The sequence below is a fragment of the Lampetra fluviatilis genome, chromosome 57, assembly GCF_964198595.1.
Source record: "Lampetra fluviatilis chromosome 57, kcLamFluv1.1, whole genome shotgun sequence".
NCBI lineage: Eukaryota > Metazoa > Chordata > Hyperoartia > Petromyzontiformes > Petromyzontidae > Lampetra > Lampetra fluviatilis.
In genome coordinates this window covers 6473653-6490260 of record NC_136331.1, presented here as the reverse complement: position 1 = coordinate 6490260, position 16608 = coordinate 6473653, and the positions used below count along the sequence as shown (strand labels likewise).

Genomic DNA, 16608 nt, shown 5'->3' with positions numbered 1-16608 from the left:
TGATAGGTGGGTGGGTGAGAGGGTGGGTGATTGGGTGGGTGAGTGGATAGGTCAGTGAGTGGATAGGTGGGTGGGTGTATAGGTGGGTAAGAGGGTGGGTGAGAGGGTGGGTGAGTTGATAGGTGGGTGGGTGAGAGGGTGGGTGATTGGGTGGGAGAGTGGATAGGTCAGTGAGTGGATAGGTGGGTGGGTGTATAGGTGGGTAAGAGGGTGGGTGAGAGGGTGGGTGAGTGGATAGGTGGGTGGGTGAGAGGGTGGGTGAGAGGGTGGGTGGGTGAAAGGTTGGGTGGGTAGATAGGTGGGTGGGTGAGAGGGTGGGTGAGAGGGTCGGTGGGGGAGAGGGTGGGTGAGTGAGTGGATAGGTGGATGGGTGAGAGGGTGGATGAGAGGGTGGGTGGGTGGATAGGTGGGTGGGTGAATGGCAGAAAATTCTCCACAGCCCAAACCCAGACACATTTCTCAGTCGGCACTCGAGGTCCGTTATCAACACTGTGCAGTTCTTCCTGCAATAAAGTCAAACGGGACGACGCCCGCTAGCAGATCTCAGTCACAAATCAATCCATGCCACCTGAACACGTGTGCCAACCTCCGGACTCTCCGGCTCAAACTCGAAAAGGTGGCAACCCTCTCTATCACCGTGTCAAACAAACTCAGGTGTCGCGTAGTTAGCATGGGCCGCTTGTGCAAGGAAGGATTTAAATATGGGGGGCCCTATTCAATTTCCGCCCCCCCTCGCCGATCCTGTGTCACCTGACGCATCGTGGATTCACTGTGGCATCTTGAAGCCGTGAGAGACAGAGACAGCTTGGGGAGGCTTCCATCCAACGTGGGATTGTTTGTTGATAACGACGACGACGACGCTGACAACTGTGGCCGCGACTTTGGAGTGCGTTGCTTTAAAATGTGACCCCGTGACCCCCCGTGACCTTCCCCGTGTCTTTTTCTCCCCCCCCCCACCCCGTCGCTAACCCAGCCGCCACGGCAGGCGGACGGACGGGGCGCGGAGCCGCACCACCAAGTCCGAGCAACAGCTGCGGATCGGGGAGCACGACTTCACTATGAGGCCCGGCTTTGGGGGTACGCCAGAGGTCGCAAACGGGTTTTGATTCCTTACCCGTACCCGGCCGCACCAGGGTCGCAAACGGGTACCCGTACCTGGCCGTACCCGTACCCTACCCGTACCCGGCCGGGTACGGGTAGGGTACGGGTATCGGGTACCTGATTGCGACCTCTGGGATGAAGCCTTGTTGCAGGCGCGGGTGGGTTGATTCTAGGAACTTGAATTGTGAGAAGAGACAAGACGTTGGGAAATGAGCGACAAACGGTGACTCACCAGTGACTCACGGTCTACCCGTACCCGGCCGCACCAGGGTCGCAAACGGGTACCCGTACCCGGTAGCCGGGTATCGGGTAGGGTACGGGTATCGGGTACCCGGTTGCGACCTCTGGGGTACGGTCCCTTCTGCCGGTGTATTTCACGACGCCAATCGGTCGTAACGCGACGACGATTGCGATTGTGTTAGGGAAAGCGTGTGTGTTTTTTTAATGACGCCGACGCGAATTGAATGTAACGCGATCGAGTGACCGGAACGACGTCGCCGTGCGAGTAGGAATAAGCGGTCGAACGGCTGCCTCGGCGTAGCGTCATCGTCACGCAAGGGTGGGATGCTGCCGGATGCTTCTAGATGCCACCGACACGCCTCAGTCTTTGTTCAGGCCTGCGTACGCGTCTCGCGTGTTATCGCGGACTGTGCTTTACTCGGTATAATGCATTATTTATTGTAATGCGATTTTTACACGATTGCGTGTTGCATGTTGTTGTTGTTGCTGCTGTCGGTCGAGCAAAGGCCTCTCCCACATTATTCCATTCCTTCTTTTCGTTGCACTTACACGGAGACCCATATACACAAAGACCCACAGCACAGAGACCCACATCACAGAGACCCACATCACAGATACCCACAGACACAGAGACCCACAGACACAGAGACCCACAGACACAGAGACCCACAGACACAGAGACCCACAGACACAGAGACCCACATACACAGAGACCCACAGCACAGAGACCCACATACACAGAGACCCACAGACACAGAGACCCACATACACAGAGACACAGAGAGCCACAGCACAGAGACCCAGACACAGAGAGCCACAGCACAGAGACCCACATACACAGAGACCCACAGACACAGAGACCCACAGACACAGAGACCCACATACACAGAGACCCACATACACAGAGACCCACAGACACAGAGACCCACATACACAGAGACCCACAGACACAGAGACCCACATACACAGAGACCCACAGACACAGAGAGCCACAGACACAGAGACCCACATACACAGAGACCCAGACACAGAGACCCAGACACAGAGAGCCACATACACAGAGACCCAGACACAGAGAGCCACAGCACAGAGACCCACAGACACAGAGACCCACATACACAGAGACCCACAGACACAGAGAGCCACAGACACAGAGACCCACATACACAGAGACCCAGACACAGAGAGCCACAGCACAGAGACCCAGACACAGAGAGCCACAGCACAGAGACCCAGACACAGAGACCCACATACACAGAGACCCACATACACAGAGACCCACAGACACAGAGAGCCACAGACACAGAGACCCACATACACAGAGACCCACAGACACAGAGACCCACAGACACAGAGACCCACATACACAGAGACCCAGACACAGAGAGCCACAGCACAGAGACCCACAGACACAGAGACCCACATACACAGAGACCCAGACACAGAGAGCCACAGCACAGAGACCCACATACACAGAGACCCAGACACAGAGACCCACAGACACAGAGAGCCACAGCACAGAGACCCACATACACAGAGACCCAGACACAAAGACCCACAGACACAGAGACCCACATACACAGAGACCCACATACACAGAGACCCACAGACACAGAGACCCACATACACAGAGACCCACAGACACAGAGACCCACAGACACAGAGACCCACATACACAGAGACCCACAGACACAGAGAGCCACAGACACAGAGACCCACATACACAGAGACCCAGACACAGAGAGCCACAGCACAGAGACCCAGACACAGAGAGCCACAGCACAGAGACCCAGACACAGAGACCCACATACACAGAGACCCACATACACAGAGACCCACAGACACAGAGACCCACAGACACAGAGACCCACATACACAGAGACCCACAGACACAGAGACCCACAGACACAGAGACCCACATACACAGAGACCCAGACACAGAGAGCCACAGCACAGAGACCCACAGACACAGAGACCCACATACACAGAGACCCAGACACAGAGAGCCACAGCACAGAGACCCACATACACAGAGACCCAGACACAGAGACCCACAGACACAGAGAGCCACAGCACAGAGACCCAGACACAGAGAGCCACAGCACAGAGACCCAGACACAGAGAGCCACAGCACAGAGACCCAGACACAGAGACCCACATACACAGAGACCCACATACACAGAGACCCACAGACACAGAGACCCACAGACACAGAGACCCACATACACAGAGAGCCACAGCACAGAGACCCAGACACAGAGAGCCACAGCACAGAGACCCAGACACAGAGACCCACAGACACAGAGACCCACAGACACAGAGACCCACATACACAGAGACCCAGACACAGAGAGCCACAGCACAGAGACCCACATACACAGAGACCCAGACACAGAGACCCACAGACACAGAGAGCCACAGCACAGAGACCCAGACACAGAGAGCCACAGCACAGAGACCCAGACACAGAGACCCACATACACAGAGACCCACATACACAGAAACCCACAGACACAGAGACCCACAGACACAGAGACCCACATACACAGAGACCCACAGACACAGAGACCCACAGACACAGAGACCCACATACACAGAGACCCAGACACAGAGAGCCACAGCACAGAGACCCACAGACACAGAGACCCACATACACAGAGACCCAGACACAGAGAGCCACAGACACAGAGACCCACATACACAGAGACCCAGACACAGAGAGCCACAGCACAGAGACCCACAGACACAGAGACCCACATACACAGAGACCCAGACACAGAGAGCCACAGCACAGAGACCCAGACACAGAGACCCACATACACAGAGACCCACATACACAGAGACCCACAGACACAGAGACCCACAGACACAGGGACCCACATACACAGAGACCCAGACACAGAGACCCACAGACACAGAGAGCCACAGCACAGAGACCCAGACACAGAGACCCACATACACAGAGACCCACATACACAGAGACCCACAGACACAGAGACCCACAGACACAGAGACCCACATACACAGAGACCCACAGACACAGAGACCCACAGACACAGAGACCCACATACACAGAGACCCAGACACAGAGAGCCACAGCACAGAGACCCACAGACACAGAGACCCACATACACAGAGACCCAGACACAGAGAGCCACAGCACAGAGACCCACATACACAGAGACCCAGACACAGAGACCCACAGACACAGAGAGCCACAGCACAGAGACCCAGACACAGAGACCCACATACACAGAGACCCACATACACAGAGACCCAGACACAGAGAGCCACAGCACAGAGACCCACAGACACAGAGACCCACATACACAGAGACCCAGACACAGAGAGCCACAGCACAGAGACCCACATACACAGAGACCCAGACACAGAGACCCACAGACACAGAGAGCCACAGCACAGAGACCCAGACACAGAGAGCCACAGCACAGAGACCCAGACACAGAGAGCCACAGCACAGAGACCCAGACACAGAGACCCACATACACAGAGACCCACATACACAGAGACCCACAGACACAGAGACCCACAGACACAGAGACCCACATACACAGAGAGCCACAGCACAGAGACCCAGACACAGAGAGCCACAGCACAGAGACCCAGACACAGAGACCCACAGACACAGAGACCCACAGACACAGAGACCCACATACACAGAGACCCAGACACAGAGAGCCACAGCACAGAGACCCACATACACAGAGACCCAGACACAGAGACCCACAGACACAGAGAGCCACAGCACAGAGACCCAGACACAGAGAGCCACAGCACAGAGACCCAGACACAGAGACCCACATACACAGAGACCCACATACACAGAAACCCACAGACACAGAGACCCACAGACACAGAGACCCACATACACAGAGACCCACAGACACAGAGACCCACAGACACAGAGACCCACATACACAGAGACCCAGACACAGAGAGCCACAGCACAGAGACCCACAGACACAGAGACCCACATACACAGAGACCCAGACACAGAGAGCCACAGACACAGAGACCCACATACACAGAGACCCAGACACAGAGAGCCACAGCACAGAGACCCACAGACACAGAGACCCACATACACAGAGACCCAGACACAGAGAGCCACAGCACAGAGACCCAGACACAGAGACCCACATACACAGAGACCCACATACACAGAGACCCACAGACACAGAGACCCACAGACACAGGGACCCACATACACAGAGACCCAGACACAGAGACCCACAGACACAGAGAGCCACAGCACAGAGACCCAGACACAGAGACCCACATACACAGAGACCCACATACACAGAGACCCACAGACACAGAGACCCACAGACACAGAGACCCACATACACAGAGACCCACAGACACAGAGACCCACAGACACAGAGACCCACATACACAGAGACCCAGACACAGAGAGCCACAGCACAGAGACCCACAGACACAGAGACCCACATACACAGAGACCCAGACACAGAGAGCCACAGCACAGAGACCCACATACACAGAGACCCAGACACAGAGACCCACAGACACAGAGAGCCACAGCACAGAGACCCAGACACAGAGACCCACATACACAGAGACCCACATACACAGAGACCCACAGACACAGAGACCCACAGACACAGAGACCCACATACACAGAGACCCACAGACACAGAGACCCACAGACACAGAGACCCACATACACAGAGACCCAGACACAGAGAGCCACAGCACAGAGACCCACAGACACAGAGACCCACATACACAGAGACCCAGACACAGAGAGCCACAGCACAGAGACCCACATACACAGAGACCCAGACACAGAGACCCACAGACACAGAGAGCCACAGCACAGAGACCCAGACACAGAGACCCACATACACAGAGACCCACATACACAGAGACCCACAGACACAGAGACCCACAGACACAGAGACCCACATACACAGAGACCCACAGACACAGAGACCCACAGACACAGAGACCCACATACACAGAGACCCAGACACAGAGAGCCACAGCACAGAGACCCACAGACACAGAGACCCACATACACAGAGACCCAGACACAGAGAGCCACAGCACAGAGACCCACATACACAGAGACCCAGACACAGAGACCCACAGACACAGAGAGCCACAGCACAGAGACCCAGACACAGAGAGCCACAGCACAGAGACCCAGACACAGAGAGCCACAGCACAGAGACCCACAGACACAGAGACCCACAGACACAGAGACCCACAGACACACAGACCCACAGACACACAGACCCACAGACACAGAGACCCACAGCCGTGCTGAGAGACCTACAGACACAGAGACCCACAGACACAGAGACCCACAGACACAGAGACCCACAGACACAGAGACCCACAGACACAGAGACCCACAGACACAGAGACCCACAGCCGTGCTGAGAGACCTACAGACACAGAGACCCACAGACACAGAGACCCACAGCCCTGCTGAGAGACCTACAGACGTGCACAGCGATTGGTCTTTCAGGGCCGCGTTCTGGGCAGGAAGGGGCCAACGAGGCAAAAATGAATTGTTGTACGGCACTCCTTTGCTCCAGCATCCACGCTGTAGCAGCGGTCGCGGTGACGGTGAATGCTGTGTGGTCCCGCCAGGCCCCGCTATCCCCGTCGGCCTCGACGTGCAGGTGGAGAGCATCGACAGCATCTCCGAGGTGGACATGGTGAGGAGGACGCAACGCCCGCTCACCGGCAAACTCACCCTCGCTCTCGTCCCCCCTTCGCTCACCCTTCACCGCGTTGCGACACGCTCCACGTAGGGCTGCCGGGGTTGATTGACGGGGAGGGGGGGGGGGGTCCAGTGCTCGACCGATTGACGATGAAGATGATGCCAACGATGATGATGATGATGCCAACGTTGATGATGATGATGCCAACGATGATGATAATGCCAATGATGACGCCAATGATGATGATGCCAACGATGATGATGATGATGCCAATGATGATGATAATGCCAATGATGATGCCAATGATGATGATGCCAACGATGATGATGATGATGCCAACGATGATTCCAACGATGATGATGATGATGCCAACGATGATGATGATACCAACGATGATGATGCCAACGACGACTGCACCGTGCAGGACTTCACGATGACGCTGTTTGTGCGCCACACGTGGCGGGACGAGCGGCTGGCCTTCCCCAGCTCCAGCAACCGCAGCATGACCTTCGACAGCCGCCTCGTCAAGAAGATCTGGGTGCCCGACGTCTTCTTTGTGCACTCCAAGCGCTCCTTCATCCACGACACGACCACCGACAACGTGATGCTGCGTGTCTACCCCGAGGGGCGCGTCCTGTACAGCATGAGGTGAGCGCCCCGCGTCTCCCGTGACGACCGGGCCTCCTTCTTGGTGTCTAGACGGGGCCGTCTGGGTGGGGCGGTGTGTCTAGACGGGGCCGTCTTGGTGGGGCGGTGTGTCTAGACGGGGCCGTCTGGGAGGGGCGGTTTGTCTAGACGGGGCCGTCTGGGTGGGGCGGTGTGTCTAGACGGGGCCGTCTGGGTGGGGCGGTTTGTCTAGACGGGGTCGTCTGGGTGGGGCGGTGTGTCTAGACGGGGCCGTCTTGGTGGGGCAGTGTGTCTAGACGGGGTCGTCTGGGTGGGGCGGTGTGTCTAGACGGGGCCGTCTTGGTGGGGTGGTGTTTCTAGACGGGGCCGTCTCGGTGGGGCGGTGTGTCTAGACGGGCCGTCTGGGTGGGGCGGTGTGTCTAGACGGGGCCGTCTTGGTGGGGTGGTGTGTCTAGACAGGGCCGTCTCGGTGGGGCGGTGTGTCTAGACGGGGCCGTCTTGGTGGGGCGGTGTGTCTAGACGGGGCCGTCTCGGTGGGGCGGTGTGTCTAGACGGGGCCGTCTTGGTGGGGCGGTGTGTCTAGACGGGGCCGTCTGGGTGGGGCGGTGTGTCTAGACGGGGCCGTCTGGGTGGGGCGGTATGTCTAGAAGGGGCCGTCTGGGTGGGGCGGTGTGTCTAGACGGGGCCGTCTGGGTGGGGCGGTGTGTGTAGACGGGGCCGTCTGGGTGGGGCGGTACGTCTAGACGGGGCCGTCTATAATGACACAAACTCAACAACCACATTTTTAACCACAGCAATCACAATCTAAGCAGAGCCATTACCACAAAACCTCAACCATAACCGCATCACCTCAACCATAACCACGACCAACAACTTTTGTGGGGAGACCTTCAACGTTGGGTTGACATTGACTACTGTACTATTGTGTCTTGTTATTGCTGCTATTATTATTGTTGCTGCTGTTGTTGTTGCCATTTCTGTTGTTGTTGCCGCTACTGTTGTTGTCATTGTTGTCATTGTTGTTTTTGTTGTTGTTGTCATTGTTGTCATTGTTGTTTTTGTTGTTGTTGTCATTGTTGTTTTTGTTGTTGTTGTTTTTGTTGTTGTTATTGTTGCTGTTGCTGCTGTTGTTGCTGTTGTTGTTGTTTTTGTTGTTGTTGTCATGCAGGATAACGGTGACGGCTATGTGCAACATGGACTTGAGCCGGTTCCCTCTGGACACGCAGACGTGCGCCCTGGAGCTGGAGAGCTGTGAGTTCGGGTTGGGATGAGGGGAAGGGTTCGTGGATAGACCATCAATTGATAGGATAGGCTGACGATCGGTCTGAACCGTGTTTATTACATTGAAGGGTTGACTTGGATACCAACACAACAGCAACAGCAACTACAGCCGCCATTCGCCACTTAGTTGTGGTCACGTCACCAAAGTGCTTGTGCCAGGCTAGGTACACTTCGAGCCCATCACGTGAAGCGTCAAAGGCGCTCGCTACTGGCAGGAGGTTGCGGGACATACCCGGGTGTAATGAGTCGGGGATTTTAAATTTACCATCGAAAATTGTCACGAAAATTGTCACGGAAATCGTCGTGAAAATAGTCACGGAAATCGTCGCGGAAATCGTCACGAAAATCATCACGGAAATCGTCACGAAAATCGTCACGGAAATCGTCACGAAAATCGTCATGGAAATCGTCAAGAAAATTGTCACGAAAATCGTCACGAAAATCGTCACGGGGCTTATTGTGTGGAAATGTACAGCAGCCAAATACTCCCCAATGCACGGCGATTCTGAATGTGGAGGGAAAAACCGGAGGACCCGGAGAAAAATCCACACGACCACTGTGGGAGAGAGACACGGGATCGAACCCAGGACCTCCTGTAGACCACGCGGGGTAGTTAACATCTTACCACTGTGGGAGAGAGACACGGGATCGAACCCACGACCTCCTGTAGACCACGCGGGGTAGTTAACATCTTACCACTGTGGGAGAGAGACACGGGATCGAACCCAGGACCTTCTGTAGACCACGCGGGGTAGTTAACATCTTACCACTGTGGGAGAGAGACACGGGATCGAACCCACGACCTCCTGTAGACCACGCGGGGTAGTTAACATCTTACCACTGTGGGAGAGAGACACGGGATCGAACCCAGGACCTCCTGTAGACCACGCGGGGTAGTTAACATCCTACACCAATGGAGACTAGGCTCTAAAGAAAGCCGTCTCGGGTGTGGGCCAATCAACTTCAAGGACAGTGCATATTATCATCCTTATCAGAGTTGCTTCTTTTTGTTTGCTTTTTTGACTACTTGTGTTGTGGTCATTGCAAACATGATGCCTTGAATAAAGGTGTCAGTTTTGTACCAGTTAAAAGGGTAAAAACCTACTATTAGTTAACATCTTACCACTGTGGGAGAGAGACACGGGATCGAACCCACGACCTCCTGTAGACCACGCGGGGTAGTTAACATCTTACCACTGTGGGAGAGAGATACGGGATCGAACCCACGACCTCCTGTAGACCACGCGGGGTAGTTAACATCTTACCACTGTGGGAGAGAGACACGGGATCGAACCCACGACCTCCTGTAGACCACGCGTGGTAGTTAACATCTTACCACTGTGGGAGAGAGACACGGGATCGAACCCACGACCTCCTGTAGACCACGCGGGGTAGTTAACATCTTACCACTGTGGGAGAGAGACACGGGATCGAACCCACGACCTCCTGTAGACCACGCGTGGTAGTTAACATCTTACCACTGTGGGAGAGAGACACGGGATCGAACCCAGACCCTCCTGTAGACCACGTGGGGTAGTTAACATCTTACCACTGTGGGAGAGAGACACGGGATCGAACCCACGACCTCCTGTAGACCACGCGTGGTAGTTAACATCTTACCACTGTGGGAGAGAGACACGGGATCGAACCCACGACCTCCTGTAGACCACGCGGGGTAGTTAACATCTTACCACTGTGGGAGAGAGACACGGGATCGAACCCACGACCTCCTGTAGACCACGCGTGGTAGTTAACATCTTACCACTGTGGGAGAGAGACACGGGATCGAACCCACGACCTCCTGTATACCACGGGAGATAGTTAGCGTCTCGCCACTGCGACGCAAATGAGACTAAACCTGGTCTCTCGACTTCTCACCGGGTTAAACAAAATCAACCGAACTTTAATGAGTCTCATCACCGGCATCGCCTGGCTTTTAGGATTTCTCTTCCCCTGGGGACACCGTTGCGACCGAGGGTTCCGGCGTTGACAAAACGAAACGCCGCCGGGGAGGTCGAGTGACGCGTGCCGCGATGTGCGGGGGACGTGCAGATGCCTACACGGAGGACGACCTGATGCTCTACTGGAAAAACGGCAACGCCTCTCTCTCCATGGACGAGGACATCTCCCTCTCCCAGTTCCTCATCCAAGAGTTCATGACCACGTCGCGCCTCGCCTTCTACAGCAGCACAGGTGCCGCGTCCCCCTCCACGTGTCTCTCTCCCCACGTGTGTCGTCCATCTCCCCGTGTCCCTCTCCCCGCGTCCCCCTCCCCGTGTCTTTCTCCGTGTGTGTCGTTCATCTCCACATGTCCCTCTCCCCACGTCCCCCTCCCCGTGTCTTTCTCCCTGTGTGTCGTTCATCTCCACGTGTCCTTCTCCCCACGTCCCCCTCCCCGTGTCTTTCTCCCTGTGTGTCGTTCATCTCCACGTGTCCCTCTCCCCACGTCCCCCTCCCCGTTTCCCTCTCCCCACGTGTGTCGTCCATCTTCCCGTGTCCCTCTCCCCATGCCTTTGTGTGTATGCGTGCGTGCATGTGTGTGCGTGTGTCCCATGCTTCGTGTGCGTGCGTGCGTTTAGGTTGACTCAGCCTCAAACGAGTACCTGGCGTGGTGTGTAAACATCGCCACCAGGGGAGACAAAGGTGGCCGGGCGTGGTGCTGGCCACCCACCCCCTTACTGTGCCGTGCCGCCCTTCATATGTGCTCGCTAACAGCACTTGCCCCAACAATCTGGCAAGGCTACACGGGGGATCTTTGTCTCTCTGTGCGTGCGCAGGCTGGTACAACCGCCTCTTCATCAGCTTCACCCTGCGCCGTCACGTCTTCTTCTACCTGTTGCAGACCTACTTTCCCGCGCTGCTCATGGTCATGCTCTCCTGGGTCTCCTTCTGGATCGACCGCCGCGCCGTCCCCGCTCGCGTCTCCCTGGGTCAGCGCCAACCCCCTCTCACCGCGTCGGCACTACCGGTGCCCGCGGTTGTCCCTCGCCCGCGTCTCCATCGTGTCCCTCCCGTGTCCCTCCCTGCGTCTCGTGCGCACGAACTTTGGATCTCTTTCGCGCCGTACGTAGCCAACCGTGCTGGTGTTGGAAGGCAAGGGCGTTCCGGACGGCTGCAGAAGCGCATCTGAAAGCGCCGCGCGATGCGGTGACCCCACCGCCGCCTTTGTTCGATCGTTAGCCAAAAAGCTGCTGCGGGGATGACCGGAGTTTGCGTGATGATGACGAGATGAGGAAGGTGTCGTGGTTGATTTGTGGCAAGAACTCTGTGTGTAATGAGTGCGACCTTATCATGGGTTTCGTTCACCGACGCTCCCCGTGTCTCTCCGTGTCCCCCCGTGCCTCTCCGCATCTCGCTGCTCCAGGCATCATAATGGTGCTCATCACCATGCCAGTGTCTCCCTGCGTCTCCCCCGCACCTCCGATTAGCACGAATGGCTACGTATGATGCGAAAGAAGTTCAACATGCATGCTCCAGGCACCACCACGTGCTCACCATGTCCACCGTCATCACGGGCGTCAACTCCCCCGTGTCTCTCCCGCGCTGCAGGCATCACCACGTGCTCACCATGTCCACCGTCATCACGGGCGTCAACTCCCCCGTGTCTCTTCCCCGCTGCAGGCATCACCACCGTGCTCACCATGTCCACCATCATCACGGGCGTCAACGCGTCCATGCCGCGCGTCTCCTACGTGAAGGCGGTGGACGTCTACCTGTGGACGAGCTTCGTCTTCGTCTTCCTCTCCGTGCTCGAGTACGCGGCCATCAACTACCTGAGCACTCTGCAGGAGCGGCGCCAGCGCTGCGCCTGGAAGAGGGTGAGGATGGCGGCGCGGGAGGGGGGGCGGTGGTAGTGAGGGGGCGGTGGTGGTGAGAGCTAAGGATAGTGATGTGGTAGGGTGTAGGCCAGGGGTCGTCGTTGTTTTTTGTTTTCGAATTTTTGGTGGACAAAAATAAAAGGCAAATCGATATCATCTTCTTGGTTCTTTCGGTAAAGTCACGTAGAATGGAAATAATAAAGTAATAAAAATAAAACATAATAAAATTATTCTCACGACGTTTCGGCCACAACGCAAGCAGCCGTCCTCAGGTGGAGAGCAGGTCTGTCGAGAAGACAGCGTCTGAATGACGAAAAAGCAAATCGATATTTCGAGCGCAGCGACGCTCTGCGGTGATTGCGCGATGGGTGGGTGTCCTTAACAAACAACGCCACGAGGCGGCGGTCCTCAAAGAGCCGCCGCATGCACCTCGGAGCCGCGAATTGCTGGCCCCTGGCGTAGAGGTATGGCAAGGATGAAGGATTAGGGGAAGGATTCGGGCAAGTTATAGGGATGGTGTTGGGGGTAGGGATAGGTGAAAAGTAGAGATAGGGATCGGATTAGGAGAAGGTATAAGTGGTAGGGTTAGGGACTGTTGATCGGGGTAGGAATAGGGGTAGGAGTGAAGGGTTAAATGTAGGGTTCGGGAATGGTGATAGTGATGGAGATAGGGGTAGGAGACGGTATAAGTGGTAGGGTTAGGGGATGGTCATAGGGATAGGAATAGGGGTGAAGGGTTAAATGTAGGGTGGTAGTAGGGATAGGACCAGCGAATTATCCATCAGCCTTGCACAGACCCCACAGACGACTGTGCCCCCCGCCACCTCCCTCTCTCTTCCTCCGTCTCTCCCCCCTCCTTCCCCCTCCCCAGATCATGAACGCCTGCGTCTCCCTGCAGCCCGTGCCTCTGCCGTACGACGCGCAGGCCCGTCCCGGCGGCCACCGCGGCTCGATGGCCCTGCTGGGCGACCCGCCGGCACCAGCGGCCCCATCCGCCCCACCCGGCGGCGGCGGCACCGCCGGGCGCGGCGTTCTGGGCCGTGGCGGGCGCTACCTGGAGCGGCAGCGCGAGTGCCTGGCCCGGGCAGGCGACGTCATCCTGCAGCGGTCGCACGCCATCGACTCGTACTCGCGAGTTCTCTTCCCCGCGTCGTACATCCTCTTCAACGTCGTCTACTGGGCCGTGCTGTCCTAGCGGCCTGGCAGCGGCGGCTGGGAGGGCCGGGAATGCGTGAGGCCGCACGCCGCCTCACACCCTGACAAGTTCAGGTTCATTTATTAGGTGTAGCCCTGTGAGCCATTCGGCTCTTGAATCGGGTGCGACCGCAACAAACAAAAAACATGAACAAAAAAAACATCTTAAAGTGAATATGTGACTAAGTGCAAACAGAAAATCCAAGAAAAGACAGCAAAATATTGCAGAAAAAAGCACCGTGCACCAACGCTGTGTGCAAAAATCCCAGTGGGATGCAAGTCAAACAACAACAACTACAAGACAACTTAGATTAAGGCCATCAGTCTAACCCTGTACTACAACAAACAAACATGGCTAAACCAATACACTTTTCGAAATGGAAAGGTCACAAGTACTCGAGTAGTACATGTTGTGTGTTTACCCTCCAGCACGCAACCGGCGTGCTGGAGGGTAAACTGGCTGGCACGTTTTGATTACGTGACAGGCCTTACCAGCTGGCTGTGTCGGGTGGTGGCGGGTTTAACGACACATTTATATATTTAAAAACTGCTATGGATAACCTGATATGCCACGAGCAATCGGCGGCGGTTTCAGAACGGATGTCCTCGTGTTCCCGAAGCTCTTTGCGAAAATGTCAATTTTTGTCCGGGTTGTACATTTTACCAGCATTATGCTTCACTCGTGATATGGGGGTAGGCGGGGCTACATGATCTGTGGGTGGGGCTACCTGATAAGTGGGCGGGGTTACCTGATCAGTGGGCGGGGCTATCTGATCTGTGGGCGGGGCTACCCGATCAGTAGGCGGGGCTACCTGATCAGTGGGTGGGGCTACATGGGCAGTGGGCGGGACTACATGGTCAGTGGGCGGGGCTACATGATCAGTGGGCGGGGGTACATGATCAGTGGGTGGGGCTACATGGTCAGTGGGCGGGGCTACATGATCAGTGGGTGGGGCTACATGATTTGTGGGCGCGGCTACATGGTCAGTGGGTGGAGCTACATGATCAGTGGGCGGGGCTACATGAACTGTGGGCGGGGCTACATGATCAGTGGGCGGGGCTACATGATCTGTGGGCGGGGCCAATGCACTGAGTGGGTGTGGCACATGGAAAAGTGGGTGGGGCTGGAGAACTATTTCACTCGTACTTTTTTTTTCTACCAGGTAAGGCCTACTGAGCTATATCGCTCTTTTCCGTAAGTGATCTGCCTATTATATCCCAATGAGGTGGCTTATCACGTGGACATTTATAGCAGCCAAATGCGGAGGGAGAAACCGGAGGACCCGGAGAAAAATCCACGCGACCATGGGGAGAGAGAGAGAGACACGCAAACTCCAAATATACAGCAGCAGGCATCAGGGTCGGGATCGCACCCCACGACCTCCTGTACACCAGGCGAGGTAGTTAACATCTCACCACCGTGGCGAAGGGAGAGGCTGTCAGCTCACCGTGTGACCCGGCTGAGCCTCCCGAAGAAATGTGGCAGCATTACTCTTGAGGATGCTGTAGGGGCCAACGATTAGCACGCTGGACTGGAAATCCAGAGGTCTGACCCGGATCTCCGGGCACGGCAGTAGAAAGGAGTTTATAAAAGTCTTAACCCCCACCCCTGTCCACCCAGTCGTGGGTACTACACCGCAGTCTCCGGCGTATGATCGTCAGGTCGTGTGCGGCGGGGTAGAGTGGGGATATTAACACGTCTTCGAAGAGATCTGGGCGGTCGTAGAAGAGTAGGCCAAGGTACCCCTCGAGAGTTGTTCCCCGACAAGCCCCTCCACAAGCAGTGGCGTGAGCAAGGCAGTAAAGCAAGTGGGTTTCTCGCGAGGGAACAAGCCATCTGTGACACGGCCACGCGTCGTTGGATTTGAGACTTGCTAGAGGATGCCAGGTTGTTACAGGCCAGCCGATGCAAGGTGACCAGAAGTCGGGGTGGTACAGCAATGGACTCTTGAATCCATCCGTGCGGAGCGTTGCAAATTGTCCCCCTCCGTACGCGCATGGGTTTTTTCCGGGTTCCTCCGCTTTTCCTGCCACGCGAAGGAAAACTCTCCCGATTTCAGATGGGATTGGCAAGACATCTCAATAGAGACGGCGCCTCCCGCCCCCTAAGTACAGCCTGGAGGCACGGCGAGGCTTCCCTGCGTAAACGATCGACGTTGTTTATTATTATTATGATGACAGTGACCGTGTGAGGTCCGCAGAGTCACGGGTATCGCTTGGGAACGTAATGGGGGCAGGCAGGCAGCTGCCCCCCCACCTCCCACTCTCAGTGACTGCTAGCCGTATAGTCGTACCCCCCCCCCCCCGCAAACTGAACATTAATCAATATTCGTGGTCTTTATGGGCCCCCTCTTGGCTACTCGCCACTCTCAACGTCGCCAAAAACGTTAATAATAATAATAGTTCAATTTGTAACGCGCGCAAATTTGCAGACGTAGTGGCCGCAACTCAGAGGCGCGGAGCCAAGCTCAGAGTCGCTCGAAAGCACGTGACTGTAGAGGCGAGTTTTTAAGTCTCTTGAAGGAGGCGATTGAGATGATGCTGCGAATGTGCAGAGGGATGATGGCGTTCCAGACTGTTGGGGCTGCCAACGAGAAGCGGCGCATAGACACGGTGACCATCCTGGATCT

At 56.0% G+C, this 16608-nt stretch overlaps 1 protein-coding gene across 1 annotated transcript; it reads left to right on the top strand.

Moving 5' to 3' along the window:
* The first annotated feature begins 1043 nt into the window (after window positions 1–1043).
* On the top strand, window positions 1044–13979 carry LOC144950401 (gamma-aminobutyric acid receptor subunit rho-1-like). The gene is made up of 8 exons (XM_078880516.1): window positions 1044–1077; window positions 6985–7052; window positions 7483–7706; window positions 8854–8936; window positions 11019–11159; window positions 11744–11896; window positions 12588–12784; window positions 13656–13979. Exons 1-8 carry the CDS (start codon window positions 1059–1061, stop codon window positions 13977–13979), a joined length of 1209 nt encoding a protein of 402 aa, XP_078736642.1. The 5' UTR covers window positions 1044–1058.
* The last annotated feature ends 2629 nt before the right edge of the window (window positions 13980–16608 follow it).